The sequence below is a fragment of the Aythya fuligula genome, chromosome 14, assembly GCF_009819795.1.
Source record: "Aythya fuligula isolate bAytFul2 chromosome 14, bAytFul2.pri, whole genome shotgun sequence".
Taxonomy (NCBI): Eukaryota; Metazoa; Chordata; class Aves; order Anseriformes; family Anatidae; genus Aythya; species Aythya fuligula.
Window position 1 is genome coordinate 10725463 of NC_045572.1, and position 23467 is coordinate 10748929.

The 23467-nt window shown below is 47.2% G+C and overlaps 2 protein-coding genes across 3 annotated transcripts in view; one reads left to right on the forward strand and one right to left on the reverse strand.

Moving 5' to 3' along the window:
• The window catches only part of KIF20A (kinesin family member 20A), a 9784-nt gene extending 2378 nt beyond the window's left edge, over positions 1-7406 (reverse strand). Inside the window, exons 1-17 of the mRNA XM_032196836.1 lie at positions 7118-7406; positions 6592-6681; positions 6342-6461; positions 5773-5911; positions 5493-5680; positions 5262-5406; positions 4368-4571; positions 4155-4266; positions 3991-4062; positions 3275-3418; positions 3027-3192; positions 2611-2772; positions 2133-2272; positions 1932-2034; positions 1085-1295; positions 606-697; positions 192-329 (exon numbers count right to left, since the gene is read on the reverse strand). Of these exons, the coding sequence (XP_032052727.1) occupies positions 192-329; positions 606-697; positions 1085-1295; positions 1932-2034; positions 2133-2272; positions 2611-2772; positions 3027-3192; positions 3275-3418; positions 3991-4062; positions 4155-4266; positions 4368-4571; positions 5262-5406; positions 5493-5680; positions 5773-5911; positions 6342-6461; positions 6592-6681; positions 7118-7276 (2385 nt within the window). The 5' untranslated portion in view covers positions 7277-7406. The remainder of the gene's footprint in view (positions 1-191; positions 330-605; positions 698-1084; positions 1296-1931; positions 2035-2132; positions 2273-2610; positions 2773-3026; positions 3193-3274; positions 3419-3990; positions 4063-4154; positions 4267-4367; positions 4572-5261; positions 5407-5492; positions 5681-5772; positions 5912-6341; positions 6462-6591; positions 6682-7117) is intronic.
• Positions 7407-7699: 293 nt separating this feature from the next.
• Positions 7700-23197, forward strand: BRD8 (bromodomain containing 8). Of its 2 annotated transcripts, XM_032197047.1 has the most exons (22): positions 7700-7733; positions 8003-8099; positions 8663-8732; positions 9778-9827; positions 10521-10643; positions 10800-10880; positions 11346-11410; positions 11905-12041; positions 12472-12687; positions 13926-14070; positions 15264-15473; positions 15888-16168; positions 16656-17111; positions 17464-17557; positions 17773-17819; positions 18185-18399; positions 18705-18797; positions 19013-19081; positions 19794-19971; positions 20618-20722; positions 21583-21627; positions 22781-23197. In XM_032197047.1, exons 1-22 carry the CDS (start codon positions 7715-7717, stop codon positions 22838-22840), a joined length of 2856 nt encoding a protein of 951 aa, XP_032052938.1. In that variant the 5' UTR covers positions 7700-7714; the 3' UTR covers positions 22841-23197. The 2 variants fall into 2 exon arrangements, with proteins under 2 accessions (XP_032052938.1, XP_032052940.1); XM_032197049.1 differs by lacking the exon at positions 21583-21627.
• The last annotated feature ends 270 nt before the right edge of the window (positions 23198-23467 follow it).

Here is a 23467-nt window from a genome sequence, read left to right on the forward strand (position 1 = left end):
AGAGAGTTAAATATGCTGCCTGACTCAGCCACTGGAAAGCTAGCAGTATAGCTCCCCTAATACAATAGGCAGTATGTGGCTAGAGGACAAGTCATTTATATTTTCAGCTACAAGAACTTAGATTTATCTGCTGATTATGTCAAAGTGCATAAATTAAGCCCCCTTGCACCTGCAACAAAACAGAACATTACCTGTCTAGCCAGAATGTCATCACATGTACAGAGGGTTTCTCGAAGTTTCCCAGCACTTGTGCTGTGGCAGCATGCCCTCTCTGCAGACTGAAGAGACTCCCCAAGTTTCTGTAATTCCGAACGCAGCAGTCTCACATTCTACAGGAAGGAAAAAAATAATAACAGTTAGCTTTAACATCATTCTAGAAACAGAGCCACTCTGAGGGTAATCCAGACATGCGATATCTAAGATTCATCTGTGCACTGGGATCACAAACACAAACACCTTCTACATCTATGGTAAAGGTTTGTTTTCACAGACCCCTTGCTATCAACCACTCATTTAAAATCCTGGAGACAGCAGCTCCAAATGGCTTTAAATTGGCAACCTCTTTGCCCTGCGAGAGTTCCCTTCTGTAACAGAGACGGAATTACCTTCTGTCCATCCTCCAGCTTCCTGTCTACATCCACAGTAAAGGGTTTGGCAGAGGGAGGTGGCTCCAGTAATTTCTGGTACTTGCGCAGCTCTAGGAATACAGAAGATGTAGTGAGCAACAGTTCATTCATAAGGTTGAGATTTTTCTTAAGTCTAGACTCCCCTTCAGACAAGCTGCCACAGGCAAGATGAGCTTTCAGTTTGTGCAGACATGCACAAACATTCCAGGCTTTTCCCTTTCAGTTAAGCAAAGGGACTCAATATTTTGAGCAGGGAAATGATCCTGCCCTGAAGTGCATCATAAAAAAAAAAAAAGAGGCTCTTCCTGTCCATCCATCAAGGTATTCCTATATTCTACAACTACAAACAGTAGTTATAAAACGTCTGAATCCAATGTACCTTACTGAAAAAGCATCTCTAACCCTCTGTAAGGATTGTTTGAGCATAATTCAGAGCAAGTGCAGCATCACCACTTTACCTGCTGTTGCTGTATTCAGCTCCATTTGACATTGCTCCAGTTTGGCTTTAGTATCTAGCAGCTCCTGTTGCAGAGCACATGAGGCAGCCACTCGCTTTGATCGACGCAAGCCTTGCTGCTCTGAGTCCTTTTGCATAGCATCCAAGTTCTCCAATTTTTGTTTTGCTGCCTGCAGAGCAGTTTGGAGCTCCTCAATCTTCTCATCACGCTCCTTAAAGCAAATTTAAGGAAAGGTTAAAGAAGATCTTCTTAATACAGCTTTTGCTCCCTGAATTTTTCAGGGTCTTTTTTCCAGGAGACACTCTCAATAATTCACTTCCCACATTGAACGCAGCAATTAATGTCCTTTAAGTGAAGATATTGAATCTGTTTTTCCTGAGAGCCTAAACCACTTTTTCCAGCCTGTTAGCACATTTTGGAGAGTTGGCATCTTCAGATAGGTCTGCAGCAAGTCCCAGAGGCCACCCATACTATGAAAAATAGGGACAGGCTCATACTCATCATCACAACTACAATTAAGAGAAATTCACAGAAATTATCTGAAAATTGCAAAGCAAGCCACTAGCAAAAAGAGTGAAGGGGGAAAGTATTATGTTGAACAAATCAGGGAATAAAAATGATTTCACAGTAGCTTCCAGATTAAGGGCCAAAAATCTGAAAACCCAATGAACTACATAATTGGTAAGAAATGAAAAGTTGTGGATCAAGTTATCAAGTAATAGGCACAACAGAAACCAAAATCCTTCCTCTCAGCCTGCATAACAGTCACCTTCTTGGACTCAAGTACTCAAGTCCTCTCTCAGGCCACTGCCAGTTTCCTGATGTCATTCCACTCCTGTGAACAAACCTGGATCTCCTCCTGGTAGTAGTCAGTCAGCGACTCCTTCAGGTTATTCAGCTTATCCTCGTACAGTTCCTCCAGCAGCTCCTTCTGGGCATCAACATGTTGGCTACAAAGAGAACGAGCACCTATATGCATCTCGATCTGGCAGTCCTTGGTGCTGCAGCACACCCTGAACAAAGGGAGGCTGATCCACATAAGCTGTACCTGCACCACTGCTCCTTCTGTTTTATGTGCTCCATCATCTCGTTGCAGATCTCCTCACGGAGACGCATTTCTAGTTGCAGCTTCTCCTGCCGCTCTTGCACCAGCAGTTCTCGTGCAGCTTCTACCACACGCAACAAGTCCTGTAAGAAGAAAAAGCACTCTTGCTCATACCGCACAACAGAACTAAGACCTAGAAGAAACTAGCTGGTCCCATACCCGTAGGCTGGGGTGATCTAGGTTTCAAATGCTTTTAGTCACTTGGGAAAAAAAGTTGCCAGGCTTGCTCTTAATTCATTTCCCATGAGATGCTTTAAACAACACTGAGCTATCTCTTTAGCAGCTTCCTCTACTGCACTGCCCAAGGCTGCACCTGCTTTTGCTGCCTTGACACATTACAACTTAAGTCTCTGTAGGTATGCGTCCGGACCAAAGCTATGTTCTTGCATCTATAAAAGCTGACGAATAAATCACAACCCACCTCCTTCTCATACATGGAGACATCTGCTTCATCCTCACTGTCCTCTGATTCAACTTCTTCCTTTGCCACTGCCTCCAGACCCTGGCTGGTTCTCCTGCTGTGCTCTTTGATGATTGATTGTATGGATGGCAGTCCCACCTTTGTAGGAGGAGCCTGAACAAGCTGAAAGGGAAAAGGATATTATTACTAGTCCACAAATCCTAGAAGTCATGTAGTCTTTTAACGTGGTACTTCTCTACAACTTGTAAAACTTTTCAACACAGGAGAAGCTTTAGTGACTGTAGAGATAACGATCCACTATAAAAGCACAGGGAAGAAGTGCAAGCATCTTCCCCACCTTGTGATGGGAAGGGACCCGTTCCCACAGAAGCAGGAGGTATCCTGAGCATGTCACAAAGCTCATTTGTTTTACTTACCTGGCTGGCAATGGCTGAGAACTTGGCTACATACAGGGTTTCATCATATGTAGATGCACACTGATTAATGTTGACAATCATGCAAGAGCGCCCACGTCCAGTGAAAAAACCCTGGAACACACGGGTTAGCTTGCTGTCCCGGAAGGGAACCACAATCTGCTTCAATCTATGGGGAGAGACAAGAGTGAGCCCATGGGAAAGCTAAAACAGCCTCCTCACACCCTCCCTGTGAAATTCCAGAGGCTCACTTGGACTGCTGGTTCTGACGGAGGGCAGCAATGCAGCGCCCCAGGGTATGGAGGGAAGTATTAATGTTGTTCGCTTCCTTCATTCGGTCCCCGCTTTTCTGGTCTTTGCAGCGCTCTGACCCCGCGAGGTCACACAGGGAGAGCCTGAAGAAAACACAGATGGTATCACCTGAGCTGCTAGGTTTGTTCTGTTCTCACCAGATTTACAATTCAGACACCTTGCAATCACCTACCCTGCTCACCCTCCCAGCTCCCTCAGGAGGGCAGAAAAGGCTCCTTTAGGGAAAATTTAGGCTATTCCTGGATAGAAGGACCTACCCCAAGTATGAGGGTTAAACAAGATAACACTAATACAGGCTTAGCTGTGACACATTCAAAAATCCTCTGCCCATCCCCACAACAGCCACTTTCCCAGGCACTGATCCAATTCATTTCCATATAAATACATCTGAGGAACAGGCAGCAGCAGTCAGATCAGCCCCACCACAAGGGCAAGGTTACTCATGTTTACCTTCAAAGAGGCTGGGAAATCTCAAGTTGCACTTGGCAGCACTCCTCACAAATTCCTCCACACTATCAGCTGCAGGCCTTAGGAGCGGAAATATTTGCTCCTCCCAAGTGCTTCCAACAAGACCTTCCTTAAAATACTTCTGATATCCCAGATCCATAACAGTTAAGAAAGGAAAAAAAGAAATCCTAGCAAGCATGAAACTCACTCGCTGATTTTGGGAACAATTTCACTGCCACCTCTTTGCAAGTGCAGAATCCGAATGGAGAAGACACTGTGACTGTTAAGAAAAATTCAGATATTAGAAAAGGAAATGCAATATTTGTAAGTTCCTCAGAACTGTATGTCTGTTAAAAACTTCCCATCCCAGACCTGCGACTGGAGTTCTGGTTCATGTGGGTGCTAGCAAAACTCTGGTTTTTCCGACCCAGTTTCAGGAGCTTCCAGGCCTCATCAGCATCACGGACATTGATCCAGTTTAGATCTGGAAAAGCAGGCATGCATTGAGCAAGGCAGTTAAGAGACTGCAGCAGTTTCCAGGGCCCACATAGTGGGCTACTCTAAATATCTTCCAGTCAAATCTACCTTTCACATAGGGATTGCCAGTCTGGTCTTCACAGAGCCGCAGTGTCTGCCTCTTGCGGTTCTGGCCAGGTGGAGTTGGTTCTAACAAGTCGTAGATTAGCTCATTGTAAATCTCAAAGAAGGAGACCCAGATGGAAAACTGCACATCTCCCGTGGTGGTGGAGAGCGAAACACGATCTAAGTCAGCCCAGCGAGGGCCCAGTTCTGAGCAGGAGGGAAGAAAAAAAAAATGATTGCAGCCTTTCACTGGTTCAACCTGCATGGTTCAGGTCAAGGCTGAGGTGTCTTTCTTCAGCAGGAACACAATCCCAGACTGACATCTATGTGCATCCTCCCATTTAGTGCTACATTACTGTCTATGTCCAGTCAGATAGCCTAAGGTTCCCTTTAACAGTATTTTCCTTTGTAAGGATGTAAGTACTTGGTCTGAACTCGGGAAGCACAGGATACTGCACACAGAACTCTTCCCGGGATAAATGGAGTCTTAGTGCTTGTCACCTCAATCACTCCCTGCTTCTGGATGTCTCATCAGCTTGTAGTTCCTATTTCTGTATTTGACAATCTGGCACCAGTGCTCAGTGCAACATGTCGCTTTGGCACTGTGCTTTCCAGCAACCTCCACAGCATGGCAGTCAGGTGCTCCATAACCACTTCTCATGAATCAAGTGGGTGTCAAGTAATTTTTCATTTCACATCTAATCATTAATTAGTGGTGAATTCTTCATATGTTGATAAGACACATACAAAGTTCCACAGCCCACAGATCCTTATCTTTCAAAGGTAAAATCTGAGGGACTACAGCACCTTTTCTCCCTTACCCCACAACACAGCATCCAAGTAGCTATTGCCTTTTCTTCCCCCATCCTCCAACAACAAGCAGCAGGTAGTACATACCGTCTGTCTGGCTGATGTCTGAATGGCTGGTGAGGTGGCTAGATGAAGAGAGGCCAGCAACTCCACTGTCAAAGCTGCCACTGGTGGTGGCCTGGAGCTGAGATTCAGCACTGTGACTCCTTTTCAGTGGTGTTAACAGCTCCTCCTGCAAGGAAACAAAGAACATGACCATGTAGTATGACACCATCCTTTCCCGACAATTATTAAGCCTCCTAGAAGTGACATGCTTACCTCCCACGGACCTCCCCGCAGCATGGTTTGTTTCTTGGTCTCTTCCTGCCGAACCTGCCTGCTGTCCAGCCAGATCACCTCATTGGAGAGTGAAGGCTTCAGGTCCATGGCTTGGTACAGCCGGTCCCCCACGCTATTGAAGATGACTGCTAAGGAGCGAGGCAGAATCCCACCATCCTTGATGCTACCTGAAGCAACAACAGCAGCAAGCTGAGGATTAAACATGAATGTAGAAGCACAGAACTACCCCAACAGGCTAGTAACCTCACACTCTCCTTACCCTGAATGGTGTGAGTCTTCCCTGAATTGGTGATCCCATAGGTGTAAACCAGCCAGTTCTGCCCATCCAGTACATCCTTTACCACCTGTTTCATCGTCTCATCAAAGAACAATTTCTGCCCCACATCTGGTCCAAAAATCTGAAACAAAACACATGAAAAATAGCCTCATGTAGGTATTTCCTACCTTTTGAATGCACGTGATCGCTCAAGAAATAAGTTAGTTCTTAGTTCCCCTTCCATGTCCCCTACATTATGAACAAGCCCGCTAGTAATTCCAGTCCAAGCTCTCTCTACAAACATACTTTTCCCCTGCTTAACGTAGTAATATGCAGTATTAGTACAGCTTTTAGCATGTTTAGAGTTTCATAAGCAAAATAAGAGTTTGGCATTTGCTTCTGAAAGGGTTGGCAGGATCAGATTAAAAAAAGAAAATAAAACAGCTACAAAAACAAGTAAACTGTATAGGAGAGCACGGCTCATGAAGGTATTACTATGTAAGCCAACTTTTCAAGCTGCACTACTGGTTTAAGCTCAAAAATCTTCCAAAAATCTTGTCCCAGTTACCTACTTGAGTGAAAGAGAACCTATGTGCTGCTTGTCCCACTCCACGTTCTGTGCTCCGCATGGTGAAGGAGTCCTTGGGGGCTCTTAGAAGAAGAGTCTCTGAATTCTCAATGCAGACACAACCCTGAAAGAACAAATAAAATCCATCATTTCAGTGGCTCACAAGATGCCATGGCATAGACAGCAAAGGAAGATAGGTGTCCCAGCAGGCACACGGGCACATAGCTCAGAGACTGCTCCATTCAGCATCTCACCTGGTCTTCTCCTTTCTCCAGCTCTGTAGATTTCAGAGGTCGAACTCTCAGATACACCTTTAATTTCCCATTAACATCTTCAGCAGCAGCCTGCAAAATCAGCACAGATTAAGCACGCTAGCCAGAGAGGTAGTACACAGCTGCGTGGAAGACACTCAGCTACCCTGATGTACTGATCAGTAGCTAATGGATGCTGATCTTGACACCAGTGAAGCAACAGCATAAGATAAGCCTTCTTACACGTTTCCACATGCACCAACTTCCCTTTTTGTTTATGTAGTGAATCAGACAAAGAACCCAAAGACCTGACACCATGACCAGCCCCATAGATAAGCACCTCACGAGGATGCACCACGCTAACCACAGCTTCCACAGGCTCACTGCTCGTAACAGAAGCAGCTCCCCCCAGGCCAACATTTCATCCCTGGCTCTTTCGAAGCGTCCCCGCAGGCCCTGCACTGTAAGATCCTGCACCCACACGTTAGGGCAGGGCCCTGTGTGTGTGCCGAGGGAGCTCCAGCCTCACCTGCTGCGAGCCCTCGAGGTTGGGCGAGATGGCGGAGAACTCGGACAGCAGCGCCTTGCGCACATCGGCCCCGAACCCCGCTGCGGTGGACTCGAGAACGGGCGAGGGAGCGGCCTCGTCGTCGGAGAAGAGCCCGGGGGAGGCGAGGGCTTGCGCCATGGCGGCTCGGGCGGCCGCTGCGGAGCGGGGATGTGCCGAGGGGACCGCCGCCGGCTCCCCTCACACGGGCCCTACCGAGGGAGCTTCTCCGCACGCACGTTATTACCGCCGATGCCCGCCTCGGGAGGACCCAGCTTCGTGCCCGGCCCCACAGCCGCAGCACTAACCCCCACCGCTCCAGCCCCGCCGCCCTCCTCTGAGCCGCGCGGTGTCCGCTGCTGCGGTTTCAAACCTCGCCGCCCGCCCGCTCCACCAATGGGAGCCCGCGCCCTCGAGGCAACCAATGAGAGCCGGCGGTTGAGGGGGAAGGGGCGGGGCTTAGGCCCGCGCGGCCGCTCCTCGCGCCGAGGGACGGGGAAGGCCGTGCGCATGCGCGCACCTCCCGGCGAGCTGTGCGCGCGGCTCCGCCCTGCGGCGCGTTGGGGCCGGGCGGAGAAGATGGCGGCGGGGACGGGCAGTGAGTGCGGGGGAGCGGCGAGAGGGGCGGCGGGGAGCGGGCGGCGGCGGCGGAGGGAACGGGGGGGCGGCGGGAGGGGGCTGGGAGGGGGCGGGAGGGCGGCGCGGGGGTCGCTGAGGGGAGCTGAGGGGAGCTGAGGGGCGGGGGCGGGGCTAACGGATAGGGGCGGGGCCTAAAGTGAGGGGCGGGGCTAGATGTGGGCGTGGTAACGGGGTGGGCGTGGCCTCCGCCCCGCCGGCGGGGTGCGGAGCTGGGCTGTCTCCCCGCAGAGCACAAGCTGCTGGGCGCCGGCCCCACCGAGCCCTGGTCCATCCGCGAGAAGCTCTGCCTGGCCTCCTCCGTCATGCGCAGCGGCGACCAGAACTGGTAAGGGTCCGGGTACGGCAGCTCGGCCTCCCCGTGTTCTTGTTAGCAGCACAGGCGGAGGTGTTAACGGTGGAGGAGTCAGACACGTGGCTTGGAAATCTGCTTGTTTCTTTTGTAACTGCTGCACAGAACTGTATTAGTTAGAGCAAAGAGTGTGTGCATAAATCGGGAAGGTTGTGGTCCAGAAGTCCATTTATCAAAGCATCACTTTGCATCGCTGCCACACTCGTAGCTTTGTTTTGTTGCCTCACCAAACAAAAGTTTCTGTTTGTGGACATGTAACCACATCACCAGAAGCTGGAAAGTTGCTTTTCAAAGCAATAGAGGGAAGCTGTTGGTTTAGGAGCAGGCAGATATTTTTGAGCCCAAGGGCTATATTTGAACAATCCTTTAAAAAAAAAAAACTCCATCACGGCAACTCCACTGTGTTTATGGGGATTATTCTGTGATGAACGTCAGGGCAGGTCAGCGTATTTGCACAGCATGTTGGTTGGGTTAGGTTGGTTGGGTTAATGACTTGCCATGCATGACTCTCTTGCATCACGTGTGTGACTCTCCTGCAGGGTCTCAGTCAGCAGAGCCATCAAGCCTTTTGCAGAGCCAGGCCGCCCACCTGACTGGTTTTCCCAAAAGGTAAGATAATGGCAAGTGAATCTTGGAGAAAATGAATTCTAGATGGGATGTGTAAGACAGCTGCATAAGATGATGTTGAAGTTTTTTGTTGGTGTTAAAAAAAAAAAAAAAGTTTGAAGAAATAGCAAAATCAATTTTTAAAGAAAATGTTCAAATCAGATTAAGTGGGCTGTGGATAAGGTTGGATAAGTTAAAGAAAAAGACAAGGATGATCAAAGACTTGAAAGCTTCCTTGTAAGGGAGCAGTAGGTAAGGTGGAACCTTTCAACAAAAGAAAGAGATGACTAATAAGAGAAACAACAGATGTCTGTACAGTCAGGAGTGGCATGGCAAGGATGAATGAGTCTTCATTGTTCAGTGCCATGTCCAATACAAGATGTAGAGGCTATTAAGTAAGACTTAACAGGAGGCAGGTTCAAAGCAAAACAGAAGAGGCTGTTCTGCACTAGGCACATAATCAAGTTGTGGAATTCTTTGTCATGGGGATTTGTGGATGCCCTTGTATTTTGGTGCGTCCAGCTGTTTGGTCGAGGATCTGGGATTTTTGTTACATAGTGACCAGGAAGAAATAAACAGAATCTATATATCTCTTTATATGTGCATGTGTGTAGATATATATGTGTAACTATTATTATTATTTTAAATGTTGCTTACTGTTTTTTTTAGTTCTCTTAAGCTATGAACCTAGTCTTGGCATAATGCTACCTTCTCCACTGAAATATTTTTGGTTCCTGTTTGCAGACAGCTACAGTTTTCCTAATCATGTTTGCTTTCTTTGATTTCTAAATTGTTGCTTGCGAATGTCTGTTCTTTATCTTTGTTTTGAAGATCAGCTTGGGCAGTGCTAGAGTAAAAGAGTGAATGTGTCTCCTCATTTTGACATACACTAAGTTATAGCTTTGGGGAAAACTGTGGAGAAGACTGTCAGATATGTTCATACAGCGTTAGACTTTTGAAAGAGGAGGTGCCTTGTAGGTTTTGTTGATTGGCATTTGCTGATGCTTATTTTTTGGTATCCTCTGACTTTTTTTTTGTTTCTTCTTAGCATTGTGCATCTCAGTATTCAGAGCTGTTGGAGACTACAGAGACCCCTAAGTAAGTACGAAGCCTGAAGCAAGTGTGGTCTGCAGTAGTTTTGAGTGGACTTGTCAGTTCCTACAGCAAATCACTTGATAGTGCTCTTCCCCAAGAGGAGTGAACAGGAATGATGAAATTTAATTGTGATAACTGGCTTGGGTGGACAATGGGATTGGGGTGGACAATGGGATTGGGGTATGGCAGATGTGGAAGGCTGGCTCGATGGGAAAAGCAGCTAGCAAGCAAGCTCAAAGTATTTCTTAGACCACACTTTCCATATTTCTTTATCTTGTCTCTTGTTTTGGAACTTTACGTCAAATGAAATTAAAGGCAGGGTATTTAAAAGTAGTGTTTATTTATGTTAGTGCTGAACGATCTTTAACAGTATAGGTGCAGGACAAAGGACATCGTAGAGTTACTGTGAAAAATACAGGTTTTATTGCGGCTCTGAAGCTGAATGATGGGTTTTTCAGGTTGAGAGTTGTAGTGGGCTTCCATCTTTGATCTATTCCTGAAGTCTTTAACATTTAGATACACTTTTCAGATCAGATTGTTGGAACACTGTGCTTTCCAGTATTATTTAAGGGAAATTGGAAGAGGGGGGTTGATTTTGTGTGTGTGTGTGGTATGAATGACAGGCAGCAGCCAGCTATGGAAGGAGAACTTGGGATTTCTGTTTAATGACTGTTCTGTTTTTCTCGTGTTCTATAGGAGAAAACGTGGTGAGAAAGGAGAGGTGGTGGAAACTGTGGAAGATGTTATTGTGCGGAAACTGACTGCGGAACGAGTTGAGGAGTTGAAGAAAATTATTAAAGAAACACAGGAGAAATACAGGTGTGTGGCAGAGGCATTAGCTGTGGTGTACCTGAGAGTCCTGTCTTGAAAAAGTGGCATAAGTGGAGCAATGTTTGGGGTAAAAATGCACGGAACAAGAGCTTCTCAGTGCATGCTGTTCAGTGATAAGTAGATAAGAAGATTTTCTGCTTACAGGCAACTCAAGAAGGATGCAGAGCTGATCCAGGCTGGACACATGGATAACAGACTGGAGGAGCTGTGCAATGAGATTATGATGTGGGTTATTTTCTTATTTCCATGTTACGTTTTCTTCTGAGATTGTAGTTCTCTGATGCTTTGTGTTAGGCTTTGTGTTTGTGTTACTTTTGCTCAATGCATTTTGAGCTGAGACAGATAGGGCAGCTGGGCAGATGCTTTGGCCTCTGAGGGTTGTTCTAGTTAGACTGGGGGACACCAGCTTATGTGGAACATCTTTTGCAGCTCTCAGAAAGAGCTTGGTGATGGCTTGCAACATCTTGCTTGCCTCCTCCATTTTGGTAATCATCTGGAACTGAAACTTCCTGCAAAGTGCATTATTCCCTGATTGGCCTCTGACTCTGCTTTCCTCTTCAAAGAAATGGAGCCTGGGTCCGCAGAGGCAGTTCATTGTTTGGAGATTAAGGGGTAGGGGCCAGTAAGCTGATTGTGGGGGAGAAGCTAAGGGGCAATGGGACACTGTGTGACAGTTGGTTCTGTTTACAGAAAGAAAAAGATGGAGGAGGAGGAGGCAGAAGTCAAGAGGAAGGCTACGGATGCTGCTTATCAGGGTAAGCTGGAAATGTGCTTACTCCTCCTCGAAGAGAGGTGCATATGTTTTAAGATCATTCAGGAAATACTGCATCTTGTTAAGACCTGTTCAGGAGGAATTCCTTTACCCTGGGGGCTGGAATGAAGGATCGTGTTCTCTTTAGAGCAAAATACAGGGGCTTCTGATAAGGAAACAAATTCTGTAGAAAAGGTGTCTGTAAGAGGAAGAAGGATTTGTTCTGAATGCTTCATCCATTTATGGTTTCTGGAGCAATTTGGTGAGCTAACTTACCAGTGATGGGATGTGGTGAATACCCAACTGCTAGGAAGATGTGAAATTAAAGTGTGTTACACCTTACTAGTACTATCTGTGAGCTGAGTGTAGTGTGATGTGGGAAATTCCTACAATATAAATTGTTTTCTTAGTGTTCTTTAGGACAAAGTCAGAGGTCTCAGGGACTGTCCAAGGTGGATGGAGTCGTGGAATCCCACTTTTTTTTCTGTTCTCTTCCAGCTCGTCAGGCCATTAAGAATCCGCCACGAAGATTAACGGGTGTGATGGTTCGCTCCCCTGCAGGTTCAACCTCTCCAGGGGGAGACTATGCTCTGGGAGATCTGTCTCAGCCTGCTGTGGATGAGGCCAGCCCGGGGGTAAGAATACTTCCCATGGTAAGAGGGGAAGAGCAGCTGGGGACACGAGCTCTGCATTCATCATGGAACAGCAGCCTGGGGAGAAGCCCCTGCCGTGTTTTGCAGACCTTTTGTTGTGGCAGTGCTGTAGTGTGGCTGATGTACAGTGCTGCTCGAGATACGTGTCCCCTTCCCTGTCTGTGACCATCAGGTGCCTGGATCAAAGGCTGTGTAGGGGCATCAGTGGGTTGGCCAGGAAGTCTGTGTGTGCCCGGGAAGTGGCACTGAAGGGCAGGGAAAGGGTAAAAGCAAATGCCTGGAGTAGGTGTAGCGAGTGAATGGAGAAGGTGGCTGTGGTGTGCTGGCTCAATGCTCTTGGGGGAAGGAGCAAGTGGGACTAGTCCGTGTGTTGGAGTGTGGCTTTGAACAGTGTGGTTTTTCTCTTTCTCAGGTCACTCCAGGGACATTGCCCAGCACCCCAGTTGCCTCCTTCATTGGAATCCCTGACACCCCTCCAGGCTCTGCTCCCCTGGATGCCCCCATGACCCCAGTCACTGATGATTCACCCCAGAAAAAGATGCTAGGACAAAAAGCAACTCCGCCTCCTTCCCCTCTGCTCTCAGAGCTGCTGAAGAAGGGCAGTCTCCTGCCCACAAGCCCCAGGCTGGTATGGAGCTCTCTGCTCATGTATGCAAGCACACAAACAATCTGCTCCAGACTCTCCCACTAAAAAAGGGGGAGCCGCAAAGGCTTCTTAAATACACAGTTCTGTGAGAATCTCAACAGAAGAGAAATATGAGAGATTTAGTAACCCTTGTGAAGCCACAGAGTTGGGACTCTTTCCTGACAGTAGTGTGGGTGCAGGGCTGCAGGTGTCAGTCAGCACATAGGACTGGCTCTCTCCAGTCACAAGGAGTTGGAATTGCAGGCTTTGCTAGAGGAAATGGCTCTCACTGCAGGTGCATGTTAGTAGGCATCATCCCAATTGGCCTCTGTGGAGGTGTTCTTGCTTAGTTCTCCTTTGGGCTCACAGTTCTTGTTTACATCCTGGCAGGGAGTTGTGTTTCAGTATTTGTAGTGTATCTTAGGATAGGGAGTCCTTTAATAAAGTTTGTGAGCAATATTGAAGTGCTTCAGTCTTCTCCTCATTGCAAAATGGCTGTGATGACAAGTCATTTTGGCCCTTCTGGTGTTAGTGACTGTGGCAGTCTGAGAAGGGCAACCATCACTGACGTTGTTCAGAGCCCTGTTCTGAAAACTGCAGCCATCAGCCTGTGCACATTGGTTCCCTGTGTTAGTGTTCATCTGATGGAATAGGTGTATTGCTGTTGACCTTCTTTTAATAACTCATATTTGGGGTCTTCTCTGTTAGTTTGCATAAATGCTCCATGGGTTCTGTGTTTGCAGGCTGCAATGTGAGATATGACATAACAAGAAAATGGCTGTGGAAGACTTTGGGCTTTCTTTGTATTGACAGGGCTGTTTTATATCTGCTTCAGAGTCTGTCATGGGTGTACATTGTGACCTTGACAGAGTTACTCTCCGTCTTGCTGCTTCGGTTTCCCTCAGCTAAAAATAAAGGAAAATTCTTTGCTATTTTAGGCGTAGAGACACTAACACTACTGGTATCTGTCACAGGTTGTAAGGTCTTTGAACAGAGAAACTAAGGTAGAACAAATTTTCCGTTGGGCTTAACTTAAAGGAAGTTTGCACCATAGCTGTATTGTGGCCTGAGAAGTTTCAGACTGTTGTCCACTTGCATAAGGGGCCTCAGGCAGGGACTAAAAGCACAGAAGAAATGCTGAGACAGTGAGTGATGGACAAATCCATGAAGGAGCATATCTGGCAGAGAATCACTGATGTGATTGTATCTCCAGGAACTTCAGTTGTGTCTTCCTTTGGCAGGTTGGTGAAAACGAAATGGCAGTGGCTTCTGGTCACATGAACAGCTCGGGAGTCCTGCTGGAGGTAGGAAGCGTCCTCCCAGTGCTGCACAGTGGGGAAATGCAGTCGGCACCTGGTGCTGTCCCTGCATCTCCTGCTGCTTCAGGTAACTCCCAAGGACTCTCCCTGTACAGTTCTCCCCTCAGAAGTACTCGAGGCTTTAGCAATTTTACACTTATGTGCCATAATTTCACAGACTGCTGTATGAATTCTCTTTGGAGAGAGATGAAGGATATCTACCCTGGCTGGTTTGGGGGCTTCTTTATGAATTCTATTGCTATTTCTGTACGCCTGTCCCTTTCCCCTTTCTTTTTCCTAAGAAGACTCTAATTCTCACAGGAGAAAGAAAAGTGCCTTGATCTAAAATGACTGAAACAGATTGGATTTGGCCCTGGTCCATCCAGTCCAGTTTTCTGGGTTTGACGCTGGCTAATACCAGGCATTTCGGTGCCTAGTTGACAGGGAGCTGGAGCAAATTGGGTCTACTGTCTAATTCTTAATCTGCCTAAATTTCAGTTCCCTGTGAACCTGAAGACCTCATTTGTTTTACCTCCACTTTAGCTCAGGGGTGTGTTGAGGATTAGACTGCAGTAGGTTGTGAGTTTTGGAGCAAGTTCCCTAGGTGGGGTGAGAGGAACAATGCAGGAGTCTCTGCACTGAACCTTCTCAGAACATCCTGCCTAAGATGAAGTTTCTCCTCAGCTCACAATAAAAAGGGGTTAGTCATGTTGTCTCCAAAGGAGGTTTTACACTATTCATTCATATATAATTCTAAATGAATAATCTCACCTTCCTTACGCATCTCTGTTCTTTAAGACCAGTTATTTTGGTCCAGATGGTTCAGTAAATTCAGACTGGAAGGTACGGCTGGGTGGCAACCTCTGATAGAAAAGGCAGTCTCCAGGAAAGACCTGCAAAGAGATTCCTTCTGCTCCCTTCCACCCCTGTCATGATTGTTTGTCTTGGCTTACTTTGTGTGGCTCTCTCAGCACTGGTTTCCAGATTTCCTGTAATTACATTGGAATGAGCCTTTGGGAGGGTATCTCTCTGCATGTGTGGCTTAGCCTGTCTGGCCCTTACGTTGGGCACTGTCCCAGAGCCTGCATGATCCTGTCTGAGACTGCACACCCCAAAGAGTCACGCATTTTTGGTGCAGGTTCTCCGTATAGCTTTTGGGAATGTTTCTAGGTACCTTTCCCAGAGGAAGCCAACAGACATTGAAGAGCCCAGCGCTGGCTTTGTGGACGTCGGTGTTGGCTGCTTCTTGCTCATGTGCTTTTCCCTTCTACTCTCTGTTAGGTGCTCCTACGCTTTCCCGGCTTTTAGAAGCTGGTCCTGCGCAGTTCACCTCACCTCTTGCTTCCTTCTCCGCTGTTGCCAGCGAACCTCCAGCTAAGCTCCTGCCACCCCCAGTAGAGCCTGTGTCGCAGGCAACAATTGTCATGATGCCCACGCTGTCAGCACCATCCGTTGTGCCACCAGCTGCAGCTCCAGAAAGCGTAGCCACAGGTGCGTTCCTGAACTACGCACTCACAGGTCATGCACTGCTGGAAAACAGAACTTCCCTTGGGCTCAGCACCCAGGAAGCTCTAAGCTGGCGTTTTATCACCTCAGACTCACCATCCTTTCTGAAAGAACATTTACAGCTGAGTTCTCGAGTAAACAGATGGTGAAGATGGGATTTAAATGGGATTTGCTGGGTGGGGGTGCTAGTGGTGTGTTTGCTGGATTGTGATTCAAGGGCTGATTCAAGGCCTGGAGTCTCACTTTGTCTCTACCGTGGGAAAGCAAACATGTCACCCATAGTTGTCTTTTATTTTTCTAAGTCATGCTGTTGTGGGTGGAGCTGGGATGCCTGCAGTTGGTGCTTGGTCTTAACCACTGTGGTATTTGCTTATGATTGTCGTGCTCATCCTTGCGCAGTGAGCCAGCCCGAAGCCTGTGTTTCCATGGAGGCAGTGTCTGATTCCCATACAGTGACGGTGTCCATGGACAGCAGCGAAATATCCATGATCATTGACTCCATCAAGAAAGAGTGCCTGGGTTCTGCAGCCGGCAGCACTGCAGGCTCTTCCAAAGATCACTGCATGGATGGGAAAGAAGACCTGGATTTGGCTGAGAAGATGGATATTGCAGTGTCCTATACAGGGGAAGAGCTGGACTTTGATACTGTTGGAAATATCATAGCCATCATTGAGGACAAGGTAAAAAGGCAAAATAGAGGGCCAGTAGCTTTTGCTCCTCATCAAGTTAGATTATTCTCAAGTGATTACTGCTTGCCAATGTAATAAGTTTAAACGAGGAAGAAATAACTATTGCAAATTGCTCATTTTCACAATCCTTGCCCAGGTCAATAGGAAATGACTATATGACACCCCCGCTGGTAGTCTGCCGTGACTAGCCTGGTGCTTCACTCACAGTACAGAAAGAAATTCCTTCCTCATGTTGGGTAGGGTTTGGGTCACAGACCTGGCAGACAAGTGAGCGCTGCTTGCAGCGTGCTTTCCATGAGTGCCAAGTTTCTGAAACTGAAACTCCACAGGGAGTGATGGGAGTCTGGCTGCTAAAGGTGATTTTGTAAAGCCAGTACACCAAGTTTTCTACAGTTGACTTGTTACTAAATAACACTGATTCTTTTTTAATCCCTCTTTCTGACCTTGGCCTGCACTTCTGTTTGTTTTGACAATAAAGGTAGACGACAACCCCGAAGTCCTGGATGCAGCGGTTGTTGAAGCTGCTCTGTCTTCTTTTTGCGAAGATACTGATGACCCACAGGCCCTGCCTGGCCCATGGGAACACCCAATTCGTCAGGAGCACGAGAAACAGGCCCAGATACCCCAAGTGTCTGTGACTGTGAAGCAGGAAAGACTGGAATGTGAGGAGCCAGAGGCAAAGGGAATTCGAGAGCTAATGGGCATTGGAGAGCTGGGATCAGAAATAAAGACAGAACCTGCAGAGCAGGAGCAGAATCAGCTGGGCGCTGAGGAAACCATACCGGCAACTGCAAGAGTGACAGAAACACCAGAGCTTAGGAGTCAAGAGATAGAAGAGGATCAAAGAGCAGCTGTGGCAGCAGGAGAGAGTGCTGAAATTGAGATAGAATCGACCAAGGGAGAAGACGCGATGCACAGCACGGTGAAGACAGAGGTATGTGAGCAGAGGCTGCCTGGAACTGGTGTGGGGAAGGAAAGGAGCAGTTGTGGCAGGCAGGAAAGTTTAGAGAAAGGGTGACTGCTGGGCTGAAGGTGACCCTTCCATGAATGTGGCTGGCTGTTTCCTTGGGAGTCATGCTGCTGATCTGTTCGATCTGCAGGGAAGCTCTCTGCTTCAGGCAGTGCCTTTCTGTATCTCCCACCACCCATGTGCAGAATTGCTGTTGGGAAGGTGCTCAGTGAGCTTCATTGCCTTGAGTTAGGTTAGGGTGAGTGAGATGTGCCCACACCTTCACTGAAGTAAGCTGACACAAACATCTAGATTTGTGCATTTCTCTTCCCTCCAGACCCCACCTGATGATGATTCATCCCCTCCACAAGTCCCAAATGTGAGTGAAGACTCCTCACAGGCTGATGTTCAGCACAAATTTGAGCTGTCAGGTAACTTAATTCAGCTAGGAAATCTTTTACATGCAACATTATTAGCTGGATAGATGTCAGTGATCTGGTTCAGGTGTTTTGGGGAGGAGGGAGAAAACAAGATATGTGTAGGAATAGTGGTAATTACTGCAGGACAGTAGGCTTTGGTACAGGAGCTTTTGTAGGAAAGACTGCTTTGGAGAATCATAACCTTTTTGCTTTTCTTCCTTCCACAGACTCAATGAAGGAGGAAGCCCGAGCCCTGTTTAGGAGCCAGATGAAGGTAATTCTGAATTGGCTGTACTCATCCTGTGTACTTTGGGGTTCATTCTTGCTTTCTGGCTCCTATCCACTGAAAATCAAAGCCTGCTTCAGCTTTCTGCAATGGGAAGTCGTCAGTGTGAGGTCGGGAGCTAAAGGGGAGATTGCTTCAGGCCCTGTTCAGCTGGGTGTCAGTGTTTCTGTGTTTATGTTAGGGTGGTGGGAGGCAGGGCAGGATAGTGACCAGAATTTTCTGCACGTGCCTATAGATGAGGTTGTCAGTAGCTGTAGTAAAAAAGTTACTTTTCTTTCTGAACTCTAATTTCTCTGGACACTCTGAGTTGCTGCTGTAGTCGGCTGCATAGACTCATGAACTCTTTGTTTCAGGATGGGCAGGGTGAAGAGGATGATGAGGATGGTGCCAGTGAGGCTGCCAGTCTGGAGGAGCCCAAAGAAGAAGATCAGGGTGAGGGATACCTGTCAGAGATGGATAACGAACCCCCTGTGAGTGAGAGCGACGATGGCTTCAGTGTCCATAACGCACCTTTACAGTCGCACACGCTAGCCGACTCCATCCCCAGCAGCCCGGCCTCCTCGCAATTGTGAGTATCCATGAAACTCTGTCATGCAGATGCAAATCCCAGGCTGCTTTGTGGAGGGAACATAGGATTCTCATTTCTGTTTTGCTGACTGAGTGGGTCCACAGAGGGAATTTGATTTGTCTGGCACTAGATTCTCCTTACTCACAAGTGCAGTGTGCAGACAGTGCACTCGTGAGTAAGATTCCTTTTTTTATTTCTGTCTCTGGCAGGGGTTAGTGTAGGTACAGCAAAGGCAAAATAAACTAAGGTTTTTCTGCTTCAAGGCAGTAAGTATGGAGACTTACGATTGATGTCTTTTTTCTCAGCTCAGTGTGCAGTGAGGATCAGGAAGCAATACAGGCCCAGAAGATCTGGAAGAAAGCTATCATGCTAGTTTGGAGAGCAGCAGCTAATCACAGGTGAGTTTGATGTCTTGAGAATTGGCAGAAGGAAGTAAATAATCCCAGACAAGCCTGTACTCTCCCATCTCTGAGGCTTACCTGGCTTGTTACGGGGAGATGACGAATCAAATTGTTACTGATAGCGGACAAACATGACAGCATGAGACAAATATTTGAGGATTGTTCCTTTATCAGCAAGGATAGGGCATTCAGTAGATTCTTTCTCTCTGCAGGTATGCTAATGTCTTCCTCCAGCCTGTGACTGATGATATAGCACCAGGCTACCACAGTATTGTACAAAGGTGAGTCTCAGCAGTCTCGTGTCATTAGATCTCTGGTATGTTTGTGTAGGAATTTCTGGCAGGAAGGTCCAGTCTTCATCTGTAATTCAAACTGCAAGACTTGGAAAATACTTTTCTTCTGGCATCTTGCAGTCAGAAACAGATTTCCCTAAGAAAAGAGTCATCTTCAGATCTTCAGTAATAGACACAAGTCTTTACCCAGCCCTGTCCTTGAATGAAGTAAGCTGACTTGCACAGAACATTTTTTGTCAGTAAGGTAGTATGTGACTATCATCAGGTTCTCAGTTTTTGTCTGGGAGTAGAGTTTAATCTTTGAGACTCCAAAAACTTTGATGAGCTCTTTTACTGTCTCAGACAGTGGACATTTCTGGGAGAGTTAACAGAACCCACTGGTAGCCTCAGAAATCTCTGTAAACAATTCAATGGCTGCAGCTCTAGTTCTCTGTTATCTCCCTCAGTGACGCCTGGAGAAGACAAATGTCTCTCAAGGCATCTGTTATGTACTGTCACCATTTATGGTAACTGCTGGACAGCTTGTGTCTCCTGATATAAGGCCTTGGAACTCAGGAACACAGCCTATGTGGGGGAGAAGATATTCTGCCAATTAAATAGATTGTCTAATTAGACCTGTCACAGACCCAAGGCTGCTTGCAAATGACAGGGGAAGGAGGTAGGTATGTCTGTTGCTATGCTGAATGCATTTCTTTCGTAGGCCAATGGATTTATCTACAATCAAAAAGAACATTGAGAATGGGCTGATACGAACCACAGCTGAGTTCCAGCGTGATATTATGCTGATGTTTCAAAATGCAGTTATGTACAACAGCTCAGACCATGATGTGTACCACATGGCTGTGGAGATGCAGCGAGATGTCCTGGAGCAGATCCAGGTAAAGTACTGAGCTGAGACAGGAGCAGTACAGAACAGAGCATCTGCCTTGGTCCGCAGGTGTAGGAAACACTTCTGGATATAAGACCACACTTTCACTCACAGGGTCTCTGTGAAGTAGTCCCATTTCTCCTGCATCTCTCTTGTGCTAGGTGTTTGTGGTGAGCTGATTGTGGATAGGTTAAAATTACACAGTAAAATGTCAGTTAGGTTCAGCCCAGACCAATTTCAAATCTAATTTCCTTCAGGGGATGTAGATATGCTTAGGCCAGCAAGAAGCAGGGTGTGGTTCAGGAACAGAAACAAGCAACAAGATCAGTGAATGACAGGGGACGCGATTGCTTCTTTTGGTGGCTCTGCTGGCTTAAAGTGTATATGAAACTAGCCTGTGAATATGATTTAAAATTTCTTACGGAGTGGAATGTCCCAACAGCCAGGGCTAACACAGTTTGCAGTGGATTTTTATAGTCCCTCCAGACTTGTGGCTTCTGAGGTAAATGGGGGAACTTACTCTGAGCAGCAAACAAGGAACTGAAACTGCCTCTGACCCAATCATTCCCAGCCCTGTGGTTTTTGATAGTTAAGTGACAAGCACTAACTGAGCTTGTTTTGCTTGAGAATCTTAACAGAGTGTGGTTTTCCTGCAGCAATTTCTGGCCACGCAACTGATCATGCAAACATCAGAGTCAGGGATCAGTGCAAAGAGCCTGCGTGGGCGAGACTCCACTCGCAAGCAAGATGCTTCGGAGAAGGTGAGAACGCTGCACCCTGCAGAAGGGCAGTTGGTATCTTTTGGAGAGTTTCGAGATACTGCATGAAGTTCCCATAAAAAAAGATGTGCAGAATGGTTTTTTTGAGATGAAAATAGCTTCAACATCTTCATGTGAACAAACAGTATTTTTCTTTAAATGTGTCCACTGACTAGATTTCAGCTCTGGAGCTGTGTGTCATCCCAGAGGCAGGTTAATAATCATGAGTTACTCCTGTAACCCCTATGTTTGTTCCCTGATTTTAAAAACAAGTATATCAAAACTGTAGGGAAATGAGTAGACTATCAGAAGAAGTGGGATATGGCAGGAAGGTGAAAATGTAGAGGTCTGGAAGACCAGCCTCTGCCGTGTTCTTCACTTCCAAGTCAAGTTCCTAGAACCAGGGAATTACTCCAGTCTGGTTTGCTGTTTAAAACACACCATGGAACCTTTGACTTCCACACTGATCTGAACTCATAGCAGTATAGATTTTTTTTTTTCTTCTGTAAAGATGCATCCATGATTACATGACCTCACATGCTCTCAGCTGGCATACATAACATTGTAACAGCAAGGGCTGCCTGCTTCTTTCTAGTGGCGAGCATGGCTGATTGCACAGCGCAGCAATTGTTTGGTAGTCCAGGCATTGCTATGGTTGAGGAGGGAATATCCCTTTCCTAGCATTCTTACTCTCACCATATCCCTCTTTTGTGCATTTATATGTTCCTGCTGCATAAAACTGAAGCCGTGCAGGAAGGGGAATGGGGCAGATGTTTCGCTATGCTCGTGTGTGGGCTTATTGCTTCTATGTGGTGTGTGCATTTCCCTATCTGATGAGTGCTTCTGTTTTGGCCTTTTAACAGGACAGTGTCCCAATGGGCTCTCCTGCCTTCCTTCTCTCTCTCTTTGTAAGTATTGAAAGGCGCTAGCAAGTACTGCTGGCAGCGTGCTCTGCTCCTTGTCTGGGTGATCACTGCACTGTCACAGCATCCTTAGCGTCGCAGCAGTGTGTGTTTAACATAGGGGCTGTACAACCATGATCACTAGAGAAGAAACATCTTAGTCCCTTCCTCTCAGCGTGGGTGAGTGGGTGGGGCTTCAGTCTTTCTTCTGGTTCCAAGCGTTCTTGTTTTGTCATCTGCCTGTGCTTTTTTCCACAACTGCTCTCCTGCTTTCTTTCCATGTAAGTGGGAAGACACGCCGAGTGGTGCAGTGCTGTAGTTCTGACATCTCTCACGCTTACACAGCTGCCCCTTCTTCACATTCAAGACAGTGCAAAGGGTGTGGGGAAAGTGAGGAATCAGCTGTGTACTCCTTTATCATTCATGGTCCAGAAAGCAAATAAGATACTCCGCAGAAATACCTTGCTCTGTGCCTCTGGTAATCTGGAAGTGTTTGGAAAGTATTCCCTCTGGGAAACCCCAAGTCTTTGAGTTGCGGGGAGGAGAGAAGGGAGGAAGATGGAGAGTTTTTTTTTTTCTCTCGCATATATCTAAAGACAGAGGAGTACTCCGGGAGAGTCAGCATGTCAGCCAGAGGGAGAGGGCAGCGGATCAAAGGAAGCTCTCAGCTCGCCTTCTACTCATGGAAAGGAGCTGTGCGGAGAAGCTAGGGAGCTAGTGCCAGGGTCACTCAACTGGAGGAGCACTTCCCGTAGGGATCAGCAGCTAATAAGGTAGGTTAGTCAGCAGTTTCCTCTTTCCATCTTAAGAGCCAAGCTAGAAATTGTCACTTAGGAGAAAGCCTGCCGTGTGCAGGCTCCAAAAGCACCTGTCTGGGTGAGAGCCTTGTTGCCTGTCTCTCCTGACTGCCAGCAATGCACAGAGCTGCTGCAAATCCCAGCACCTGTGCTGTGTCCAGAGTGAACTTTAGGTAGGTCTGCAGACAGGCCTCCCCAGGCCTTCCTGTCAGAGCTTCCCTTTCTTCTGTTCAGAAGGCATGAAAAGTATTATCATTAGATGCACAATTCCTTACCACTGTGTGCTGGAGGAAGTGTTTTGTGTTTAGGGTTGCATAACTCATTTCTGTTAATGCCAGTCCTTTTGTTTGCCTTGTGACTAGGATGGAGGCACCAGAGGGCGTCGCTGTGCCATCGAGGCAGACATGAAGATGAAGAAATGACGCTGCAGACAGATAAGAAAACCCAGCACCTGGCATCCGGAGCTGGAGTGCAAGCAAGATGCTGTTAAAGCTGTTGGAGGAGGAAGAAAAGCTGCAGGTCTATTTCTGGGACCTGTTCCACCTTCTTGGCTTGACACTCTGGGAAGCAATTTCTCATCAGAATGTGTAACCCAAAGAAACTTCCTCGGAGGGGAAGACTAGCCCCCCTGCCTGTTCTAGGGCAGTCGTCTTGGGCTTCATCAGTGTTCTGGTGTTAGCTAGCAACTGGTGGCTCGTATGTACTGTAATGTGAAGTGTACAGATTTTTACTAGTGATGTGTAAATGTGTATGTATATTAAAGTCTGGGGAAAAACGAACCCGGTGTACGGTGTGCAGTGTACTGAGCACCACAGCTCTCTGCGGGGAGGAACCCTACTCGTGTACAAGTGTGCATACACGCCTTGAACACCCACAAATTCAACTCGCTTCCAGTTACCCGCTGGAGCACACAAGCACTGCAGGTCTTTGACATCAGAGACAGTGCATGAATCATTAGGGTGCTGCACAGTGCTTGGATGGAGGGGAAGGCTCCCTCTCTGAGTGTGTGTGTAAGGATACGGCAGTGCTGTTATGAAACAGGACATCCT

Bases quoted from the DNA above. Each gene is read 5' to 3' on its own strand.
- BRD8 (XM_032197047.1), top strand. The intron at 10,644-10,799 runs GTGTGTGGCAGA...TTCTGCTTACAG, and splicing joins GAAACACAGGAGAAATACAG to GCAACTCAAGAAGGATGCAG. The intron at 16,169-16,655 runs GTAAAAAGGCAA...TTGACAATAAAG, and splicing joins TAGCCATCATTGAGGACAAG to GTAGACGACAACCCCGAAGT.